The following is a 23,656-nucleotide window of genomic DNA, read 5'->3' as shown; positions in this document are numbered from 1 at the left end:
GATTTCTATAGAATGAAAAACCAAATTAAACACACTGCTCTACAGAGATAATATCCGAAATACAAGGGGGGACTTCCTCAATAAGTCCTTGTTCCATAGTGAGAGAAAGTGCTTCTTTCACAAGACAATGGGTTGTACCATTGAAATGTCGTCTAACATGATTAACCTTTCAGCTATAAAGATTGCTTAATACCCCTCGAGCTTCCTCAATAATATGTCCATAGCAAGTCCAATTTCTACCATCTTTCCTAAGTGCCTGCACCACTTGAAGAGCATCGCCTTCCAGAACCACCCTGTAAAACCCTAGCTTACGACATAGATGGGTCGCTCTCAATGCCGCATTTGCCTCTGCAACATTTGGCTCAATAATATGATCTCTTAGTGATGATAGAGTAGCCAGAACCTCTCCCATCCTATCTCTAACTATCACACCGATACTAATTTTTATCCTATGTTTATCCACAGCAGCATCCCAATTTACTTTAATAAAGTCATTATTGGGAGCTTCCCATCTGAGATAGTTTATATTCCCCCTAATAACAATTCCCTCTTTCCGAGAATTTGCTGCACGATACGCCTCCAATGACTCCCTAACACGTCCGACCACTATGCTAGACGGGCTGATCTTATTCCCATAAACAAAGGCGTTATGTCGTAGCCATAGTTGTCGAGCAACCACTGCCATGAATTCCATGCCTTCCTTACTCAAAAGTCTTAGAAGCTCCTCCCATATAAACACAAATTCCTTGTGATTGACGCTCCTTTTTTTTTTTTTTCTGAATGTGTATATCACACCTATTTCATATGTCCTGTGCGGCCGGACAGCTCCATAAAACATGCCCTGTAGTTTTCACCTCTGTTCCACAAATGGGGCATAAAGTATCCTCTATGATTTTTCGTCGGCACAGATTTGATTTCGTAGCTAGAGCATTGTGACATGCTCTCCAAATAAACACCTTCACGACATTAGGAGTATTCATCTGCCAAATCTACTTCCACAAATAGCTATGTTGTCGTGCTTGGGAGCATTCACCTTTGATAGATGTGACTAACTCTCTCTGATGATGGTAGGCACTCCTCACCAAAAACTGACCATGTGATGTGGCATTCCAAATCGGCACGTCACTATTATTGATAGAGCCAATAGGAATTTGGCATATACCCTCAACCGTACCCACATCAAATAGCTCCCTCAGCCAATTAGTCTGTCACCCTTTAGAGGTCTAGTCAATAAGATCAACTACCCTTGCCTCCTTGTTAATCTCTTCTCTGGGTCGTAGATTAGCAATCTCTTTTTTTATGAGGAAGTAGTTTATATATATAAAAGCTGAATCACTCTTTAGAAGTAGTCTAGAATTGCAACATGTGGCGTGAACCCATTTTTAAAAAAAACTAAACCGGTTTTTTAAGGCATAATTTTTGAACCAGTTTTGTAAGAGTGAACTGGTCGTTACATTAGCTTAATTAAGAGCATTTAATTATATTTCAATAATTTTCCTTATATGTGATGCGATTCCATTAAGTTCAAAAATTTAATGTATGATATTATTTCTCAGAGTTTATTACTCTCCTAAACTATATAAAGACAACCTTTAAAATTTAAAAACATACTACATTAAGCCATATAAGTCATAAAAATAAAAATAAAAAATAAAAAATAAAAATCGGCCGTATAGCCCATTATTTTAAAAGCCTATTTTTTTTTTCTTTATATTTCTCATATTAAACCATGTATACATATTTGGAACAAATTTTCATTAAAAAAAAAAAAAAATTGTTTATTTTCCATATTTTGTAGGGGGCAATGGCCCCTGTCCCAACCAAAATAAATATATAAAAACCATAAAAGAAAATTTAGTCCAGTCCTCCCTACCTTAAAATCCTAGCTCCAACCTTGAATGTAGTCCATCTGTCCTAATCCAATAACATTACTATAAGTTGAAAAAGACATCATTTTATAATTCAACAAGAAAAATTAAAATAAAAAGAAATTTAGAAAAAATAGATCACATTTCTTTTTCATTCCATTTCTTCCATAAAAAGTTTCACCAAAAGTTACAACTCATGTGCATGTCAATTGGCATTGGTTTGTTCTCTTTTAGAAATCTAAAAGAAGATAAAAAAAATATTTGGATATTGTGCTATTTCTCAAATCTTGATAAAGTTGAGCTCTTGTCGAGATCTCTATCCTAATATTTATGATTGCTTTGTATTTCTACTAAGATCATGAATTAAGGTCTTATTGAGATATCATGAACTCAGCAAGATCTTTTCTTCAATTAAACTTCCCTTTATGTCATAATAGACAAAGTTCTACTTTGACAGAGTGCTTCTCTTGTGCGTAACTCAAGATTTCCATTCGTGATCAAATACAAGAATAAAAATATAACTATTATACCTAGATTAAGCGTGGAATCTCTGCCAAAGCTCCTTTTTGGTAGTAACAGCAACAACAACAATTTAAATTTATTTGAAGGAAAAATGTTCAGCAAATTACAACTAACAGTTCAAATTTATTTAATTATAAGAAAAATAAAAATAAAAAATAAACAATTTCTTCTCCCGTGTCTTCAACGTTAGTTGTGGCTCAGTTCAACCTGTAATGTAAAAAACAAGCAAAACCTAATAAATTAGATAAAATTTACACACTAATAATCTCAGATCTATAATTTAAGATTAAGATTCAGATATCACAAAAAGAAAGCCATACCTAAAACAGATCATATACATCCATACGTGCTTCAATCCTATAGCTATTAGCAATTTCCAGTATCTTGTGACTTTCAGCTTCTTCTTTTGCCATAACCAGCACTCAGTTTAGTTCAACCTGTAATATAAAAAACAAGCAAAACCTAATAAAATAGATATAATTTACATACTAATAATCTTACATCTAGTTTAAGATTAACATTCAGATATCACAAAAAAGAAAGCCATACCTAAAACAAATCCTATACATAATTACGTGCTTCGATCCTATTATCGTTAGCAATTTGCAGTATCTTGTCACATTCAGCTTCTTCTTCAGCCATAATCAGGACTCGTATATTCTTTCTACCACTAGTAGTTTGTTTCAAACCCTTGTCCTTCCAAAATTTCCAAAGTTCTGCCATAGATTCTATCTTTGAGCTTGTCGTAACAACAACTCATTGAATGTGAGAAGTTTCTTTGCCGCAATTAGTTTCTTACTCCAGGCACATCCTGTAAAATTTTCCATTTAAGGTATGTCCCTTCTGTCACATATATTTACTGTGATTATAAAATATGTATAATTACGGTGTTTAGTGATCAATTTATTCCAATTAAATATTATTTTGTGAAATCAAATATTTTGAATTAAATTATTGATTTGATTCTTGTGGAAACAAATATTTGAATTCATTATTGATTTTATTTTATGGAATCAAATAATCTGAATTGATTACTAATTTGATTCTTATTTCTTGATGGGAGGAATAAATAAGGTAACAGTTCTGATTAAGGGTCCCTAACCTACCTATAAATAAGGCCTGTGTATTCTATCTATTGGCACCACTGGTAGGCATAGGTTAGAAGAACCTATCTCTAAAATCTTGATTTCTAGTTTTCTGGATTCCTTATTGCTGAGGAGTTTTCTTCACTTTGCTTGAGCAAATAATAGCTAGAGGTATTTATATAATTAATTATTTCGCTACTAGTTTTATTGTCAATTAGCATTTAATTATATATAGAATTCTTGCATATGGTATTAGAGCCATCTCTAGGATATATTTGCTCAGTCTATTTTTTGGATATGTTTGCTGTTAATTTTGTTTTAATCTTGTTTCATTATTGAAACGAAATATGGTAACCCAACATGAGAAACCCACGCCCATGACAAAACCCACCGTGAACCACTGCCTAGCCGCCAACAAGCGTCGTTTAGCTGCATAAAGAAGGATGCAGCTGGGGGGCCAAGGCTACTATTCTAACCGGCGAACGGCAGCCCTAAACGAGCTGCCTGTGCACGGAATCAGTGGCGGTCTCTGGCCATGTGGGTGACAGCGATGAAGCCGGCTTGGATGACACCACGACTTCCTACCGGCTAGCGTCGATTGGGGTTGATGTGCTTGTCTGGGCATAGGCAGCCCGTGATGGGCTGCATGTCGTCTGGCCGGAGCGCTGGCTCTTGGTGGTCGGCGCATAAGAAAGGCGGCTGAAGAGAGGCGGCGGATAGGGTTTCTATTTTTTGGGATTTTTTCGGGTCAAAACTTAAGGATGTGGGTAGGGTTTCAAACCCATATAGGAACCAGGTCAAGCAATATGGGTCATTGGGTATGGGTTTATTTTAACCCAAGCCCGATCAAGTAGGCTGACTTAGAAGCCCAATCCATTTCAAGTAGCACATCCGGTTTTAATAAAAATTTGGGCATGAGTGGGTTTAGAGCTTGAGTCCTTAAAGCACAAAGATCCAAGGCCACCTTTATTGACCATTAGGCCACGCATTTTCATATACTTTCATATAGCAATTGAATATATGTTATTATTTAAATTGTTTAGCATTGAAATTATTATTTCTTTAATGCATGGACTTAAGATTAAATCTATTCTTTTTATTTATATTATTTAAATGTAAATTATTTGATGCTTGGACCTAAGAATAATTAACTAAGCCACATATGTTGGTGAATGTTTATGGCACTATCCAAAATTGCAATGTCTAGGAAAATTCAGGCAAAGAAAGGTCTTGGGATTTAAGTGCGTCATTGTGCGTCCGCTCACGTTCCGAGGAACTTATCCGGTTGTACTTTGAAAAAATACTATTTACCTACTTCCATGTTGGTTTGGTCTTTATTCTTGGGAAATTTATTTTGGTATCTATACAGTTATAAGATGTTAATGAAGTCATGATTATCATAATAATTTTGGGAGAGCCACAGCGTCCCGATTTTATAATGATAATTGCATCAAGATTATATATGTGAACTTCATAAAGAAAATTAACATCATGTTGTAATTAATTCATATTTTTAATTACACATATGGGGTTGTCCTGCTAAAGTGAGGATTTATAATCCACACCTAAGGAAATTAGATTCAAGGACCATTAGCGGAATTTTATAGGCTAAGTAGTAAACTCCAAAGAGTATAGTTTTTACTGTCCTTCATTCAATCCTATAATTGTTGAGTCTAGAAATGCAAAATTTCTAGAGGATGCTGAACCTAGTGGGAGTGCTTATCCTCAAAGGATTGAATTAGAGGAAGCATGAGAGTTGGCTGAAGCTCATTCACATGAATGGTGTTTGATTATGTTTAGGGAAAATCAAAGTTAATCATTAAGGATGAGGGGTATTTTGGTCATTTTTTAGATCCGGGCGAAAACGCCTGAATCGAATTGGTCAAACCCGTAGATCGGGTCCCCAACTGAGACTTTGGTTTTAATTGGTCCATAGGGCCCAATTGAGGTCACAAAATCAATAAAATTTGAATTTAGGCAAAAACTCCTAAATTCAAAACTAGGGTTTGGGTTGATCAAAATCGGTCAAGGGAGTGAGTGGGTCTCATTCATAGGTCATCATAGGGTTATTTGGGTCACAACCCATGCATCAATTGCCTATTGGGGTCAATAAATCACAACGATTTCAGATTTAGGGCAAAAACCCCCAAATCCGAATGTGTAGGGATTTGAAGTGAAAATGATGCATAATGCAAGCATAGCTATCCTATAGCATGATCCTAGTTCACAACCATCTAGCTAAATGCCATGAAATGCTAGAAAATTGAAAATCCAAATTAAAACCCTAACATTGCGAAAATTTAGAAAAAGGCTTGAAAATCTACATACCTCATTTTAATCTGTGTAGAGGAGTGATCTTTGAAATCCTTGGGAGGCTTAGCCGAAAATGGGGTTGAGGGTGTTTTGTTCATGAGAAAATGGAAGAAAGTTGAAATGAATAGGGTTTAGGGTACATTCGGCCATTTTTAAAGAAGAGGCGTACAAGGGGTTAGGGTTTCTGGGTGTATTAAAAATCCAAGGTACGAGTGAAAATTCACTTTCTTTTGAAATTCATTTTGGAAAACACATGGATACAAAATGTACTTCGAAGTACAGTGTGCAGCCTAGCTACCTAGTGTTTGCCTACTCATAGCTACCCACTCCTAAGTCTAGCACTCTCCGATTGATTCTTCTGATGGGTCTTCTTCATCTTTGATCAATGCCTTATAGTATTTGTCAAAGATGGAGAGAAAAGCGACCTTCTGGCGGTCATATCCATCTGGCAGGGCTCCTGCCTTCAGTAGTCGGATCTCCTCTTGCTCCAACTTCGCATATTCGTCCGCAATCTAAGTTAGATGGGTATGCATCTCCCGTTTTCTTTCCATGCTAAGGTAGGGGTCATATCTTCCAGGAATAGGTGGGAAATCTCGTATTGCTGACACGCTGCGACGCTTCCATTTTGCTGTAGTTGAGCCATCCTTAAAGCCTATTTGCGAGTTCCCTTCCTGAATCTGTTCTAGTGACGGGGACTTTAGCCTCCGAAAGGGTCAAGTGAAAGTCTTGCGCTTGATGTGGTGCAGCTTGTATCCCGGTGCATATGGCTCATACTCGGCTAGCCAATCTCGAACAGTCGCCCAGCGTTAGCATCCATCGCTCATTTGAGTGTGAAGTAGGATCAAGTTCCTATAACGTGGAACAGGCGATCCCATTCAACTCCATACTAAGCAATCAAGAAGGCTGTTACTCTAGCCCGCACCTTAATCAAACAACAAACAAGAAACCTAAGTCTACCTTATGCTTCAGTCTATTAAGATTTATACTTAGGGTGTTGTAGCCTATTCTCAAATTATTTGCTACGGTCGGCAAGATCGTGTGCTCTGATACCATACTATAACGCCCCCAAAACTAACCTCGAATAGCCTAGCAGGGTTACTAGCAATTATCCCAGTTCAGCGAACTTGTGGCTAAATGGGGAATCGCCCCTCTAAGCATTTTCAGAGTTAATGCATAGAAAGGTGAAATAAATCTGAGAGATCTATGAATTATTACAATACAAGTAAAATCCTCAAATTAAAGACATTGAGCAAGTAACGATAATATAAGGCAAACCTGATAACAACAGGAAGATCATTCATAAGCAAGGTCTGTAGTGATAATCACACCACTCCTGACTCCTAAAGACAAGCTTCCTATAAGAGTGATAACTGCGTAAGTCTAACGACTTAGTAAGTAAACCTCACATTTAGGTATGACATGAGCTCCATATTATTATCAGAAATAAATGTTGAGTCCTTGGTAAACATTAAAAAAGGAGTTGTCTCCGTTAATACACCCTAAAATATAGTTTGATTTGATAAAGGGTGGTGTATTTCTAGTGACAATTGCCTAAGTATTTTAATGTAGAAAAACTAATGCTTTATAAGTCATAACTATCATTTATGGTCTACCCGAGATATTACTCCTTTTCAATAGGGTTGGCACTGTCCCGATGGACCTGTAATACAATGCCGGTACCCCGACCATTGTACGCTACCATCCATAACACTAGCAACCTGACTGAGTCCGACCTCAGGTGGTCCACGCTACTAATGATGTACGTCCTATAGTGACCGCTCGTTAAGGCTGTACCGGTCACGAAACAACCATTGGATACAAGGCCCATATATCACACACAGATTTGACCAAAGAATCAAGTCAATATAGTAAGCCTATGGCTATTATACCACAAGTACCAGTGTACCAGGTCATACATTGCTTCTTATTAACCATTTATTAGAAACAATTACCAAGTTATTACAAAAATATAGACGTGCTCATATCATACATGTGGTCAGTCAACTGACATATCCCACGTTTTTAAGGAAAGTTTTCATAAGAGTTTACTTACCTCGTTCGCTCACTTGAGTCCTCCAACATCAAGACACCCTGCTATAACGAAGTACGACACGTCATTATACTAGAGAACTTCTATGAGTATGGTACTACCCCTATCTAACAAAAGTGTTGTTGGACTCTAAAATACACAAGTGAGGCTAAGGGTAGACGCCTGGCTTCCTGGTCGTACGTACGGGCTCAAGAGCGTACGTCCGGCCAGTGAGTTAGGTATTCCAGCCAAAAGCTCCAAACTGTGTTTTAAGGCTTCTATGAAATTTATAGGCTACTATGTTTCCTTCTAGGCTAATAAATAAGCACATGCATCGTAAGGAAAACACATTTACGTGCAACACAAGGAATCAAAGAGGTGTTTTAAACTCTTTTAAAAACGTTTCTTTGGTTTTGTAAGAAAATGAACGCAAAAGCTTAACACGGTGTTTAAAACTTATAACATAGTAAGAACAATATTGAAAGCATAGAAATGAGCAGGGGTTACCTTAGAAGATAGCAAGAACACAAGACCCTCTTCCTTTTTCACAAAGAAAATCACTCCTCACACCAATATTAGGGTTTTTTGGGGTTAGCGAAGGTTGAGGGTCGAAGGGAGGGGTATTTATAGGATTCTGGGGAGTGCACTTGTCTAGAAAAGTGGATAATGGGTTAAAACTGCTTTTCAGCGTGGTAGCGTACGTACGGTACTAAGGGTGTGCGTATGGTACTATTGTACATTAGGTAAATGCGTACGTCATGGTGTATTGCCCATTGGGTCAAAAACTGGTCAACATATGTACGGGTGGTCACCCGATGTACGTCCTCACTGAAAATAAGAGCGTACTTACGGTGGTCCCCTGGTGTACGTCCTCACTAAAGACAAGCGCGTACGTATGGGTAGCCATGGCGTACATATGATTAGAAAGGTGAAAATTTTAGGTTTTGCCTCAAGGCTTTCCTGTTAAGTGCGAGGGCTTCGATCTTTTTGTTTTAATACTATGCTTTATGAAATATTACTCTTAATAAGTCTTTAATAAAACGGTTGTTTTTGTCGGGGTATTACAAAGGGTATCTATAGGGTCTTATACTAATAGTTTGTGTCTCTTTAAGTCGGATTTGATGGTCCTGACTTCTAGGTGGTGGTAGCCCCTTAGGTTCCTCAAAAACCTTCTTAAACCCTCTCAATAATTCTCTGATCTGAACAGAGCAATCTGGAATGTTATAGCCCATATCTGAGCTAAATGTGTGCTGTTAGCCATGGAAAAAGAAAAAGAAAAAAAAAATTGGGTGCTATGGAAGCAAATGAAGGGAGGAACGTAGGTCTCTGATACCAAATGTAAGGGGAGTTTATTGGTAGTGCACAATTACATGGATATTATGGCTGGATGAAGAAAGATTGAAGATGATAATGGGGAAAAACACGGTGCAATAACATTAAAGATAAGCTGGTTCGAGAGAGCTACTCTCCAGAGACTCAGGTAATACAAAATATCCTAAAATCTGAACTTCTACCCCTTTGGCCTAGCCCTTATATCCCGCATTCTGTTAGAATCCTTTTCTAACAGAATTCCACCTATTCACACAAGCTAACAAATGACAGCTTGAGGGGAATGTTACAAAACGCAGCAACATGAACATAAAGCGCAAATACAAAGCAAAACGACAAGGTAAATGAAATAAAGCATTTAAATGACAAGGGATGCCAGCTGTGCAGAGCCATCTTCTAGAGTCTTCCCACTCCTTCACACACCATGTCCTGCTATTGAGTGACTCCCCACCATAGTTCAGCCCCACCAACTGCACCCATAACAAAACCCTAGCCTCCAAATGCTATCACAAAACCCTTTTTGAAGCTCCACTCACCAAGATATGCAATTTCTTCAAGAATACATATGTTTTTTTTAAAAAAAAAATTTATTAATTTTTAATTTTTTTTTTTTTTTTTTTTTTTTTTTTTTTTTTTTTTAAAAAAAAAAACCAAACAAAACAAACTCAAGTCTGGCCCTCTATGGGTCAAGGTCACAAAACGTGATCCACAGCGTGTCACAAGGGTTACCTTTGTGACTCACGGCAAGTCACAAAGGTGAAATATTTTTGGTATTTCACTTTCTCAGTTAGAATTTAAGGATGAATTTAAATAGAATAGTTAACATAGCAAAAAATTGAAAAATGTGGAACCTAAATTGACACTATTTAAAGTTTAAGGATATATATGAATGCAGAAGTGATAAAAAAAAAAAAATATATGAGTGGTGGTAAGTGAATTTTTCTCAACAACCAACACAAAATAAATTTTTGATTTGAGTTGATTGGATTCTGCTGCACTTGAACATCATAGAGTGTCACGGCTTTCATTGGCTAAATTCGCTAGTGACTTTCACCTTTCTAATTTCCTTCTAGTTTACTGAGGTGCTAGTGGTTTGTCTAGTTTGAGTTTTTCAGTTTAGTTTTTATTTGCTTTCTATTTTTAGTTTTCGTTGTAATTTTTCTTGAATGAATGAAAGTACTTAAAATAAATTTAAAAATAAAAAATTAGCCTTTCAACACAACTGCTAGCCACTGACCCACGACTGAGCCCACCACCCATACTGGTCAAGCCCACAACTAGCCCATAAGCAAGGAGAAGAAGAAGAAGAAGAAGAAGAGAAAAGAGAAAAGAGAAAAGAAAAAAAAAAAAAAAAAAAGAAAAAAAAAAAGAAAAAGAAAGACAAATATCAAGTCGCTTCACACGTGTAACTCTCCCAATCAGCTCCCAGGAAAACAGAGCAAAGAACGAATCTCTGATCATCAAGAAGTTTCCGCAATCAATCAGTAACCCGATTCACCCAATTGCCTGAAAATCAAGAATCAGTAAACCCTAGCCGAGAAAAATTCAAAATCTGGAGGTGGTTCTGGCTATAAATTACCGCGTATTCTTAAATGCAGAAAAGGGGTCGACGCTTATTCCGAACTTTTGTTTGCATTGACGGAATCAGAGAAAATGACGGAAAATATGGTTTCAGAACGAATTTACCGCGAAAACAACTGATAATTGAAATGAGATCATTTGATTTCCGGGGATGAGACAGATCAGAAAGCTGTTGCTTTCTTCGTCTTCTTTTTCTGTCTTTATGTGCATTTTCTTTTCTTCGTCTTTTCCTTCTTCTGTTCGCCTTTCTCCGTGTCAATTTTTGTTTTTTTCCAATTATTTGTTCTTTGTAACTTTCTAGTAAAAAAAATTAACGGAATAAAATCAGAAGGATATGATTGAAAACATTAAAGAGCTTATTGATAAAGCTTATTATTATTATCTTTTTTCTAATAGAAAGGAACATGAGGATGTGACTAAATATGGTTATTCTATGTGATGTGATTGTGGTAGCATTTATTCGCTAAGAAATGTTAAGGAAGGGTTAGATGACGGAAATTATATGCGCTCCATCAAGACTAATTGAGTTATAGCTTCACTTAACCCTACAAAAATCTTAAGACAACTAATACTAATTAGACTTATTTATATGAGTGATAACGTTTATCTACCACCTTGTGGTTAATAATAAATTAAGCTGAGAACATCAAAAAATTATGTGAAAAATAACAAAAAAAAAAAAAAAGAAAAAAAAAGAAGATAATTAAACGATATTTATAATGTGTAACATGTTGAAATCCTAGTCAAATTAGAGAACCTAGAGGGAATAATAGCGAAGAGGACATTGGAATGCCCTCACCTTCCTCAATGGCTCCCCTTCCGCTAACTTAAAAGGGAAATGCAACCTGGAAGAGGCCCACAGCCAACTGACCAGAATGCCCATTGACGGCATTAAGCACCCTGATACACGTATCCTCTTTATGGGGGGCAGATTAGTGATTTCGTTCACAGAAGGAAGAACAAAATATGTAAACAATGTCCCTTGGCTTGGAAGCCAAGAGTTAGTTGAGTATTGATAGATACGTGCCTGGCATGCAAAGCTAGAGGTGCTCTTGGAATTCAGTCTTCGCTCATCATTTTGTGCCTTCAAGCTACAGTTGATCGATCCTCACCGCTCTATACACAACTTTGCAGCAAATCTTTCATATTTTTCTATGCTGCCTCTCTCAGGTACTTATATCTTTCTCTCTCACATCATTCTCACACTGTCACACATACGTCTTAATAGTTTATCCATTTGTATCCCAAATGTCCATTTTCTTGGTTGATTTCTTATATGTGAATGAAGCCGGCCTTGTGTTGTTTCATGCATTTTTCAGATTTTTGTAACATTTATTTGCCAGATTTTCTAGCCTTGTAGAGTGTGCAAACATTTTGAGAAAATAATTTTTTTACTTGAACGAAACTTTTTAACTACTAATAGGAAGCTATGAATGGGAGAATGTGTTGATTCAATTTTCCTAGGAAAAGTTGGTATTTGTCCTGTACGAGGTCAATTTCCTCGAATAACTACCGAGGGTGGTGGTCTAGTGGCATTCGGGCTAACTCCTAATGGTTTGGTGGGTAGAAGGTTTTAGCTTCCATACTATCGGCTTGGGTGTCGCTAGTGTTCGTGGGTTGAATTATGGTTCAACTGGGATGAGGGAGGACCTACGGTTCCCACCATATAGGCCTTTCATATATGTCATTGGTTCCCAACGAGTAGCCATCACCCCTTTCTGTCTTTTTTTTTTCTCAAGAAAAAAATTTTTTTTCCTGGAATAAACAGACAATTCTGATTGCTTAATGCCTTGAACTTCAATGCATCAATCGTAGGGAAAAAGAATGGCATCGCTTACCCCAGGAGTTCTTCTAAAGCTTCTTCAGAGCATAAATTCGAATGTAAAGGTTCGTGGAGAATATAGATCCGTTCTTCTACAAGTGATCAGCATTGTGCCTGCTTTAACGGGTTCTGACTTGTGGCCTAACCAAGGCTTCTTCATAAAGGTCTCTGACTCCTCTCACTCAACATATGTCTCACTATCAAAGGAAGACAATGAGCTCATCTTGAACAACAAGCTGCAACTCGGCCAGTTTTTCTATGTTGATAGGGTGGAGGCCGGAACACCGGTTCCTCTTCTTGTCGGGGCAAGACCGGTCCCAGGACGCCACCCTTTTGTCGGGAATCCAAAGGATTTGATGCAGATGTTGGAGCCGTCGGAGGGTCCTGTCCAATCTGATAATGAAGGAACAAATGGTGCGAAGGTGAGGCAGTTTTTGGAGGTGGAGGAAAGCCCAAGGCAGAAAATTGTTATCAAAGAGGAAAAGGCAAATGTTGCGTCAAGGTACATGCAGGGTGTTCTGACACCGAGTAATGCTAAAGCAAGTGCAGCAGAATCCAATGGAGGTGGGAAGAGTAACGAGAATGGCATTGTTGTTGGGGGAAGTAAGAAGGTTGGAGTAGTGAAAGGAAAGCAGCCTGCAGAGCTGAAAGGACAGGTATGATTCTTGCTTAACATTTACTCCAATCTTTAAAAGGCACAAACAAACAGTTCTGGGACTTTTTTTTTTGATTCTGCAGACTTCTTTGTCTAGCCAATATAAGGTGGTTGGAAACTATTAGGTGTTGTTAGAATTGAAAGCCCAATAGAAGAGATCATAAAAGAACATATATATATATATATATATATATATATCTTATTTGTGGTTTGGGAATATTTTAAATGGACGGTTCTAAAGAGCCTCGGAAGAAGAGAGTCTCATTTGAGAAAAAGATAAATTAAAGTTGGCATTTATAACCCAATTCACATCAAGCTATTGCTTTAAAATAAGCAATGCTTTAGTGTATGCTTTAGTACGCATCGGAGCGATCGTATCAGTTTTCAAATTCGAGTCTCTCTCTTTTACTAGAATAGAAACTCTAATGGTTTGTTTGATTTGAAGAATAGACCCCTAAAATGGAGTCATTTCTTTGTTTGGTAATGGTCTATTCTTGAAAATAGTTATTCACATGGGAATAACTAATCCTACACACATAGGAATAGCCATTTCTCTAAAAAAAAATGAGTGGAATAGTTATTCCTTATGGAGTGGAATAGATTTTCCCAAAAACCCCTCATTATTTTTTTATTTTATTTTAACACAAAAATTTGTTTTCTATTAAAAAAAAAAGAAAACATAGAATTTAAAGGATGGATGGGGTTGCCGGCCACCCACGGGCAGGACCTGGGGGTGGTTGCACCACCCCCAGAGCACCTTGGGGTGGACCACCGAGGTGCCCCGGGAAATGCGCGACCACCCCGGGTGGATTTGGAGGTGGCCAAGGCCACCCTTGAGGCTCGTCGGGGGTGGCCTGGCCACCGCCGATGGCGACGAGGGAGGCCGCAGCCACCCCCCATGACGTTTAGGGGGTGGCCACGGCCTCCCCCCTCGCCATCGAAGGTAGCCAGGCCACCCCCGATGAGCCTCGGGGGTGGCCCCTAGGGCACCTCGGGGGTCCACCCCAAGATGCTCAATGGGTGGTGTGACCACCCCCAAGTCATGCCAGGGGTGACCAGCCACTCCTGCAATTCTAGGTTTTTCCTCTTCTTTCTTTATTTTTATTTTTATTTTTATTTTTGTTTTTTTTATTTATTTAAAAAAAAAGGGTGGGATTTATGGTAATTTTGGTTTAACTCAAATTAGAACACATACATTGTTACCATGTGAATAACTATTCTATTCCACTCTCCTCTATTCTTGATAATAGCTATTCCTTTTCCTAACGGAATTCTCAATTCGCGAACCAAACGAGCCCTAATTAAGGGTGTTCTAGTTTGGTTTTGTTTCTTGCAAAACACAACCAAACTACAAGGGATTTCTAGACTCCATTGTATTCTGAAAAAATATTTGTCATAAAAAAAATAATTTCTTAAGAAAAGTGACGTGTAACCGCACCTTATGATCATTTCATTTCCTGTTTTATCTTTCTGTTCTTACAATCAGGACGCCGTGTTTTTGTGCAGTACAAACATGACATCCTGAAGTAATTATATTGCCCACTGCTCTTGATACAAGAAAATGTGAGGCGCATATTGTGAAACAACAAGAATGTTTTACAGGAAATTATCAATCAACAATTTTTTTGTTCAGCAAATGCAAATGTTAGTGCTAATTATTTAGGATCTACTGTCCCCTGTAATGTGAGGATGCAATTCGACAACATGTTTCATAAATGTCATTTATACTGCCATTACAGACACGCTCAATGACTCCTTCCCGAAATCGAGCTGATGCACTTTCATCGAAGCCAGAGTTTTCTGCATCTGACAACAAGGAGACTGCAGTTCCTTCTAAGAGTACTCCTGCAAAACGCACTTCAAGTAAACAGGAAAACATGAACTTGAATTGTTTGTCAAACAATAAAGATAAAAACCAATCGCCTGAGACAGCTTCATGGGCATCTCTGCCTGCTAATCTTTTGAAGCCAGGGAAGGTACCTTATCTTGTTTCTTCCACTTTTTTCTGTTCCAACTTTATGTTTCAGAATTACTCATACTGTTAATCCTTTGGATAAAATATTGCTAAATTTCTATCATGGCTTGTTTCTTCCATCTGATTCAAAGAGGCCTTCGCTTGTCTGTTTTTTGGACAGAGTAGATGGCCTACTAATCAAATTAGAATTGATATATGGGGAAACAAAAAAACCTTAAACAGAAAAATCTCACAAATTCTTGCTTCAAACTAAATTTACCATCACTAAGCAATTCTTCTTTCTTGTCCTTTATTATATTTTTTATTAGGGAATGCTTAGAAGGAGAGATTCAGCCTCTTTGGTTGCAGTAGAAGCTCAGAAGCAGGCAGCCACAGCTGCAACTCTGGTCAAGTGCCTCAGGTTAGTTTATTTCAAACATAATTTGACCACCAGAAGGGGAAACCAATTTGTAATTATATCCTACAAGCCTTACTTCCATATTTTTTTCTTTTCTCAGTATGTTTTCTGATCTTTGCTCCTATGCCTCACCGGAGAACCCCCACCTATATCTCACGAAGTTCTTCACACTCTACCAGCTCATTGAACAACCAAACATAGCAACTACATTAAAGGATAAATCACTTCGGCTATCAAATCACCCATCTGCTCCAGACACAGACAAAAGTAGCAAAAGGGCTGGTTCTATTCATAGCAAAAGTATGTTAAAGTCTCCAAAGCCCCCTATAGAGTTAAGTGTGCCTGAGAAAGTAGAGTGGGCTAAATGGGATGGTGCCAAAGAGATCAAAGAACTGAGAGAGGTTCTCTTAAATGAAACAAGATCTTGGTTTTTGAAGTTTTTGGAAGGAGCATTGGATGTTGGGTTTCCTGTAGCTACCCAGGAGAAGAAAAGTAAGGACAGTGCAGGGCGACGAATGGAGCCAGGCAACCATATTGCTGTGACATTGTCGCAGCTTAAGCATGCAAATGAGTGGTTGGATAAACTGAGAAGCAAATTGAGCACAGAGAATGATGGCTCAGTGGAAATTGTGGAGAGGTTGAAGAAGAAAGTTTATACTTGTTTACTTGTTCATGTGGAGTCTGCTGCATCAGCTCTAGAGAATCGATCTGATCATCGTGGTTGATTCAGCTAAAATATATGGTTTTATGAATAACTTATGGTTAAGGTGATATGAATATATTGCTAACTATCTGTCATTTGAGCCAAACAATGTTATTGAAGTTTTGGCCAAATATATTTATATTACAAACTATTTGAGACAAGTTGTCTATATGAATGATAAGGCCATTGAAGGTCCAATTATGTTACGTGCCTACATAACGTGGGATGAAAAATTACTAAGAATGATAGATTATGGTAGGAGAATACTAGGTATGATGCAGCGTGATGTCGTGGGTCGCAAAGACAAACAACAAATAATTTACAAACTCTTTTCAAAACCTTGAGTCTATCAAGTATTCAAAGGAAAAACATAAAAGAAAACTCAACCTCTCATTATTTCTTATTGATAAACTATCATAATAAAAATCAATTCTCCCTCTTACATATTAGGTCTGCTGTATTTATAACAAAAAACAAACTTGGAGCAAGAGTAAACTTAAACCTATTATGGAAATTTCTAGAATAATAAAGAAAAAATTACAATTAAATAAAATCTTAATTTAAAGAACATAAATAATGAAATCGAATATTTTTGATTGCTGGATTATTTGGTTTGCTGGAATAAAATCTTCATTAAAGTCCTCAATAGAGCAATCAAGTCTTTTCTTCTTGGATTTTTGCATTTATTTTCGTCCAGCTTTTCAATCTTCCCTTTGCAGCTTGTTTTGACCTAGTAAAAACAAACACAACTTTGTAGATCTTTGAATTAGTTTTCCAATGTCATCAAGTTTCCTCCAATCCAATACTTAAAATTTGAAGTATGACCTTTTAGTAAAACTCGTCAGGTGCGAATTTTACTCTACATTAGGCCTCATTGTTTTAGGGTAGTTTGAGAAACCCTAAAACTCCTAACAACAAACATAAAAAGTTTGATAACTAAACTCATTGATTATTTTTTTTAAAAAAAAAACTTTATAGTGTCTTTAAATAGACACTTACAATGCATAGTAGAAATAAAAGACTAACTAGAATAAATCACTTCTAATGTGATAACATATTATTTATAGTTATTCAATTCTAATCCTCAAATACCTCACACTAGACCCCGAAAAAATTACTAGAACGGTGTAGTTGTGTTTTCTTTCCTTTGTTAATCCTTCAGCTCAATGTAAACAATAAATACTAAATAGAATGGCATGTCGGTCCCTTATTTTACAAGGGTAAAATGGTCATTTCACTTTTTTTTGAACCATTATACCCTTGTAAAAAAGAAGACCGGCTCCTCTCCATTTCAAAGGAAATGGAAATGTGAATTCAGATATACATCTATAAAGGTGAACTCAAATAGAAGTTACAAGATAAAGCAGCAGGAGACTTACTTCTTATCATTATATAAAGCAGCCTGGTCGATGTATCCAGCCTTGTGCTTGCAAGAAAGAGGGTCCAAGCTGGAGAACTCACATGCAAAATGCTCAGATCTTCAATCTGATATATCTAGCATGTGCCCTGCTTCTCCAGCATGGCTCACCCTCTCTATTCTCCCCCATCTGCTTTCCTGAGAACTGAAGCATCAAAAACTTTTGGTAAGCAGATCATTTGTGTAGCCCAAAGGCTTCAACCCACTATAGAAAGCAAAGCATGGCTGATAGATTCTAAATTACAAAGAACTTTTATATGCAGTAAAATGTACTTGAACGGTTATAATAAATGTTGTCCAAGGCTGTTAAGCTTACCTGGATCCCACCCATGAGATGGCCAACACAAGCATAATTTTTGGTGGGTGAGTGGTTGATCTTGTGATTGTCCTCCCTCCAAGCAAAACCAAAGGCATGTTGCACCAAATAAACTCTGGTTTATTGACCGTTGAAGTTTGGCCGCCAAAAAGGGGGGCTAATTAAGTGGCGACAGCACTGAAAATATCATGGGAATATGAGGTCTACCAAACGCAAACATAAACTAATACCCCTCCCCTCCCCTCCCACCCCCCCCCTCCCCCCCCCCCCCCCCCCCCCCCCCCCCCCCGGCTATGGCAGACCACCCACCGCCAAGAACTTGGTGAGATATAGGTGGGAAAGGAGATGGGTTTTTGCTTATTGCTTTCCGGAAACAATTTGAGACAGGCAATTGAAATGCAATACTAACTAGAAACATATTATTCAAGAGCATCAGCTGAAATACAATTCGGTTACTTATTTTTGTAATTACTTGTAGTACAAGCTTTGTGGCATTTGAAGCAAGTATATAAAGGACCATTCGTATCTCAATCTATAATCACCTTGACAAGCAGCAACTAATAAGCAGAACCTCTGACACTTTCAACTTAACACGAAATTGGTGCAATCTTTCGAAGCAGAACTTAAAAAGGTTTCAAGAGTGAGAAGTAAAATTAAAAAATATTATATTGATTACACCATTAACATTTCAGGCCATTGTAAAATAATGTCAGATTCAGCAACTCTCAGACAGATAATGGAGTTGTTGAACATGTATGGCTAATTTGCTCTAGTAGTAGTCAGTCTATCTGGGCCAGTTGGGTTAAAACCAATTTTTTGCGAGGAGAGACCTCGCCCCTTCTCTGTCATTACATGAATTGTCATTACTTCAGTACCATAGGGGGAAACAAATATGCTACTACAAGTCGTTTATCAGTGAGAAGAAAGCTCCTACAAATCGTTTAACAGTTAAAAATGTGCTATAACATTGACCCACATATTATCTACATACTGTCATTACATAACACTATTTTTCAAGCACCTTCTGTGTCATTACTTCCTAGCCCTTAAAACTGAGGAAACATAAAGAGCATACAATCACTGAGACTGCCAATTACAAAATCAAGGTTTTCAATACTGTCTGAAAGTAAGATTCAACCGACCAGGACGAAGATTTGTTTCTTCAAGCAAAGTCTTCGGGGCGGTGTTTGGGTGAATGATAGTAACACCATGAAAAATATGCCTAGATTTCCCACCAAATATTAGAACATCTCCTGATTCTAACTTAACCTTCTCTGCGTTGTCTTCATCTCTCTGATCCCCATATAAGAAGTCTGCCGAGTCACCAATGGAAAAAGATACCACAGGTAATCCTTTATGAAGAGTTCCTTGGCTTTCGTCACAATCCTGCATGGGAACGAAGTCACTAACGTAAAGAACTTCACAGAACCATAATCATTCTAGACAACTGAGGAAGGTGCAAGTTTTGGATGATATAATTCATTAAAAGAAAACAAAAACTGCCAGGTAAAAAAACCTAAATTTCCAATAAAAGTAACGGCAAAAACTCTGATAACTCAAATAATATGGGTAAGGTTTGTAACAAACCTGATGGAGACCCAGTCGGCCATTCACTGTGTAGAAATTTACAAGACAAATGTCTGGTGACATCCAGGGGAGTATGTTTTCTACATTGCTAGCTTTAGAATTTTTCTTAATAATGGAATGGGAATCAGTGATTGCCTTTTTGACTAACTGATACAAATTATCAGGTATAACGGGTGGTTTGGCACCATCATATGGCCGGTTGTTTCCATATTTCCTTGCCTCAGGGTCCCAATTCTTACCAAGGCACATCATCCTCAACTGCAGTTTTCCTCCATCACGGTAACCAGGTTGGTAGAAACCTCCAGGACCCAGACCAAGGTCTCGGCATGATTTTACTATCATGACCTGATCTCTTAAAGAAATGTAACCCTTTAAATGAATCATCCCAGACCTCAACTCAATTCCATTTTGTCCTTCCACAGACCGTTTGATTTCATTTCGTTTTTGTCTATTCATTGCATGTAGAGAAGGTTTTAGGGTAACAGAGGTCACAGTTTTGGGAGGGCAGATATCAAAAGGATCAAGCACTACAGAGTGTTCAGAATACTTTGAATTATTATGGACAGTTGAACTTTTTGGACCCTTGCTTGGGGCAGACTCATCCATTTTAGCAGAATGGGAGGGCAGCTGAGTCTCATTCTGCAGACCAGAAATTATCAATTTGTCTGAGAAATCATGATGTAATAGAATAACATCAGCCGAGTGTTCAGAATGCTTTGGACCCTTGCTTGGGGCAGGCTCATTCTTTTTAGCAGATTGGGAGGGCAGCTGAGTCTCGCTCTGCAAGCTGGAAATTATCAATTTGTATGAGAAGTCATGATGTAATGTAATAACATCAGCTGAGTATCCAGAATGCTTTGAATTATTATGGCCAGTTGAGCTTTTTGGACTCTTGCTTGGGTCAGGCTCATCCTTTTTAACAGATTGGGAGGGCAGCTGAATCTCACTCTGTGAACTGGAAATTGTCAATTTGTTTGAGAAGTCATGATGTAATGTCTTAACATCAGCAGTCTTCCCACCTAAGGTTTGCTCAATCTGAATGCTCCCCCCATCCAAGCCCTCAGAACCTGAATGCCCAGACAATGGCTGAAAATCCTGTTTATAAGCTGAATCTGAAGTAACTAAGCACTTGGATTGTTTTGATCCACTGCCTACACCATCTGGTGAATTTGTTCCTTGCTGATACCTCCTGACATTAGAAAAACCATCTTTCGAACCACATGGAATCCACTTCTTCTGGTATGTGGTACCTAATTTAGGTTTATGCTCAGTGTGCTTAGAAACACCACTCGCTGACATCTGCCCTAAATTTTTCTTCTCACGTATGGACAATCCATCCTCACCACAAAGAGAGTCCTCAGGAGAGCTGTCTGCTCCAAGCTGTAGTTTGTGTAATACAATTAGTTAAACGAACACAAAGCTAATCAAAATCAATTAATCACACTCAAAGCCATAGTTGCACCAGATAGAGAAAAAAAAAAACAAACAATATGATGATGATAATCTAAATTTAAGAACCTATTCTTCTGATCAGAACTACAAAGCACTAAATAATGAAGAAGTCCAAGCACATATACTCAGTACTTAATTTCATGCAACTTCTGGATTAACCTAATTTTCTTACTTACAAACCCGCAAAGCCGTTTTCACTCTGCATATTCATCTAGGGTTTTTTTTCAAATCATTCTCAATAGTTTTTTCAATTAGGTTCCACACCATTAAACTAATACAACGATGATAGAAACCCAGATCTCAAATTTGCAATTTTATACGCAAAAGTGTTCCATTTGGCATCACACTTGAAAAATCAGCCGCTAACTGTGCAATATTATATCGCTCTCCATCAAACGAATAAAACCCAAGTATTATGACAGCATTTAACAAAACAGAAATCACAAATTTTACAGAGAACTCTATGTTCGCCGCACTAAATTTCAATCATAAAAGTAACAGAATCAGAGCAATAAAAAAATGTCAAAGAAAAACACATTTTGATTGAGATAATACGAAAATGGGGTCTGGTAAAATTACAGGTTTGTAACGATGCGCTGATTTCCAGGCCCCACGGGGACTTGAATAGCCTCTGATGTTCCCAGCTCGGCCACGGCTACCGCCACGGCCACGGTCACGGTCAGTATTCATGTTCTTCCTTGGCAGAGAAGCAGGGAATAGATTTGGCGTTGAGTTGGGGAAATTGGGAATCGAAAGCGTGAGACACTGGGAAATAGGGAAGGTAAAGGCAGAAGCTGAGGAATCTGAAGAGGTTTGCTCCACGCGTTATTCGCCATCGGGCACTGGCTTTTTGGCTGCCCAATGGGCGACGGGCCAGGAAAAGTGATCCATAGCATTAGCATCTAAAGACTAAAATTCAAATTAAGATAGTTCTTGCGGCGACATTGTGTTTATTAAGGCGAACATGTCCGCTTTATAATATTTTTTTGAAGGGACAACAACGATGAAAAGGCAACACAGCCCGACGCAGTATATATTTCTAGTAGTAACAAATCATAAAAATCAGCCAATAACCTTTAACCGGATACTTTTTCAAAAAAATTGAATTTCTTTTCATAAATTCTAAAGTCTCAAATGGGACACATATCTCACTACTAAAATAATAATAAAATATTATTTATAATTTAAAATAATTAAAAAATAAAATAATTTTTTTAAAAAAAAAGTGGCTGGCTAATCCTTTTTTGCCCGGGGAGGTTTGGCGGCCACCCCCAAGAGCCAAATCAAAAAAAAAAAAAAATTGATCTAGCCTCCCCACTTTTGCCCTACCAAAGCCACCCCAAACCGGTCGGCCACCTCTTAGGGCAAAAATGGGGTGGCCAACCACCCCTTATTTTTTTATTTTTTATTTTAATTATAAATAATATTTTATTATTATTTTAGTAGTGGGATAGGTATCCCATTTATGGCCTTAAGATTTCGGAAAAAAAATCTTAACCTTTAACTGGATACTCTTCGGAGATGATCCGTTTCCATTTTTTTTAATAAACCTCTTTCCATTATGCTCTTTCTCTTATCTCTTTTTCAATTACAAGACAAATGAAATTAGCAAAACCTAAAATTTTGGGTTTTTGACCCTTAATCAGAAGCCAGCGGTAAGATAAATAAAGGATTTGGTTTAAAGAATAACTTATATGTAGAGGTTGCACAACAATGACTTTTTGTGCCCACCACTCAATGAGTGACAACTAAGCTTATTCCAAATTAGAAAAAAAAAAAATTTGAATGCACTAGATTATGCCAACCTATTGTTAAACCTAAATCCTTATTTTCCCCTGTTATTACTCTTATTTTATAACGCAACATCAACCACCCACTGCCGCCACACCCAGGCAGATTTCCACCACCAGTAAGTGATATTTTTTTTTTTCTCTAACTCTCCGTCTTTGTTCCCCTGTCTTTCCCGTTAATCTTAAGGACAACTTTTCTTGAAAATCAAAGAACTTTGCTTTCCATATGAAAAGTAGCAGTGTAGCACTCTAGCTTGTATACGTTGTTATTATTAAGGGCATAAACTTTTGATTTTTTTTTTTTTTTAATATCAAAAGTTAATTGGTCCCTTTATTTTATATGAAATCTTCGCTAATCAAGCAAGGAACAATAACATTCTCTTTTGTTTTTCTGAAGAAAATCAGTAACTCCAAATCCTATGCTTCTGCAACATATTGCCAGATTGATCCTTTCACAAAACTAGAAAACCGTAGATTCCTCAACATATTCATGCATGATTTTGTAAAGTTCAACATTATTTTTCCCTACTTTGTTGTGTTCCTCCTCTACTGTTAACAATGAAAATGCACGCCTGGTCCATATTTGATAATGTTCTTCCTATTATTCCCATGAATCAATATATGATATTCTCAACAAATTAGTCTTTATCTAGTTGTAAAAACTTATCGTGAAATTTTTTTGTCTCAATGGTTAAAGATAATCATCTTGCAGGATTTCCAAAATGAATACTAATAGTAAAGAACTTGAGATAATATCATGTGGTGATGAGATTCTTAAAGATAGACATGTTGACAATGTAATGGCAGAAGATCAA

The 23,656-nt window shown here is 37.5% G+C and overlaps 3 protein-coding genes and 1 long non-coding RNA gene across 5 annotated transcripts; 1 reads left to right on the top strand and 3 right to left on the bottom strand.

Annotated features, from left to right (window-relative positions):
- Window positions 1-169: 169 nt before the first annotated feature.
- LOC148584863 (uncharacterized) lies at window positions 170-694 on the bottom strand. Its single transcript, XM_088517538.1, has one exon. The coding sequence runs from the start codon at window positions 692-694 to the stop codon at window positions 170-172; it is 525 nt and encodes a 174-aa protein (XP_088373664.1).
- Window positions 695-11,758: 11,064 nt separating this feature from the next.
- On the top strand, window positions 11,759-16,465 carry LOC132187707 (protein CORTICAL MICROTUBULE DISORDERING 1). Its single transcript, XM_059602112.2, has 5 exons — window positions 11,759-11,897; window positions 12,543-13,205; window positions 14,944-15,180; window positions 15,488-15,579; window positions 15,677-16,465. Exons 2-5 carry the CDS (start codon window positions 12,552-12,554, stop codon window positions 16,299-16,301), a joined length of 1,608 nt encoding a protein of 535 aa, XP_059458095.2. The 5' UTR covers window positions 11,759-11,897; window positions 12,543-12,551; the 3' UTR covers window positions 16,302-16,465.
- Window positions 16,466-16,655: 190 nt separating this feature from the next.
- LOC132187708 (uncharacterized) lies at window positions 16,656-18,192 on the bottom strand. 2 transcript variants are annotated; one of them, XR_015912740.1, is made up of 3 exons: window positions 18,013-18,192; window positions 17,659-17,841; window positions 16,656-17,028 (listed from the first exon to the last, which is right to left on the bottom strand). It is a non-coding gene; the product is annotated as an uncharacterized LOC132187708 (long non-coding RNA). The 2 variants fall into 2 exon arrangements; XR_009440843.2 differs by lacking the exon at window positions 18,013-18,192 and having other exon boundaries at window positions 17,659-18,002.
- Window positions 18,193-18,896: 704 nt separating this feature from the next.
- LOC132188358 (uncharacterized) lies at window positions 18,897-21,918 on the bottom strand. The gene is made up of 3 exons (XM_059602784.2): window positions 21,631-21,918; window positions 19,600-20,979; window positions 18,897-19,398 (listed from the first exon to the last, which is right to left on the bottom strand). Exons 1-3 carry the CDS (start codon window positions 21,739-21,741, stop codon window positions 19,123-19,125), a joined length of 1,767 nt encoding a protein of 588 aa, XP_059458767.2. The 5' UTR covers window positions 21,742-21,918; the 3' UTR covers window positions 18,897-19,122.
- Between the last annotated feature and the right edge of the window lie 1,738 nt (window positions 21,919-23,656).

This window comes from Corylus avellana, chromosome 6, assembly GCF_965113065.1.
Source record: "Corylus avellana chromosome 6, dhCorAvel1.hap1.2, whole genome shotgun sequence".
Taxonomy (NCBI): domain Eukaryota; kingdom Viridiplantae; phylum Streptophyta; class Magnoliopsida; order Fagales; family Betulaceae; genus Corylus; species Corylus avellana.
Note: the sequence above shows the minus strand (reverse complement) of the source record. Positions and strands in the feature narration are given on the sequence as shown.

Coding starts and splice junctions, on each gene's coding strand:
- LOC148584863 (XM_088517538.1), bottom strand. CDS start 694: ATGGAATTCATGGCAGTGGTTGCTCGACAACTATGGCTACGACATAAC.
- LOC132187707 (XM_059602112.2), top strand. CDS start 12,552: ATGGCATCGCTTACCCCAGGAGTTCTTCTAAAGCTTCTTCAGAGCATA. Junction 15,181..15,487: donor ATCTTTTGAAGCCAGGGAAG/GTACCTTATCTT, acceptor ATTTTTTATTAG/GGAATGCTTAGAAGGAGAGA. Junction 15,580..15,676: donor ACTCTGGTCAAGTGCCTCAG/GTTAGTTTATTT, acceptor TTCTTTTCTCAG/TATGTTTTCTGATCTTTGCT.
- LOC132188358 (XM_059602784.2), bottom strand. CDS start 21,741: ATGAATACTGACCGTGACCGTGGCCGTGGCGGTAGCCGTGGCCGAGCT. Junction 20,980..21,630: donor CAGCGCATCGTTACAAACCT/GTAATTTTACCA, acceptor CACAAACTACAG/CTTGGAGCAGACAGCTCTCC. Junction 19,399..19,599: donor GCCGACTGGGTCTCCATCAG/GTTTGTTACAAA, acceptor GTTCCCATGCAG/GATTGTGACGAAAGCCAAGG.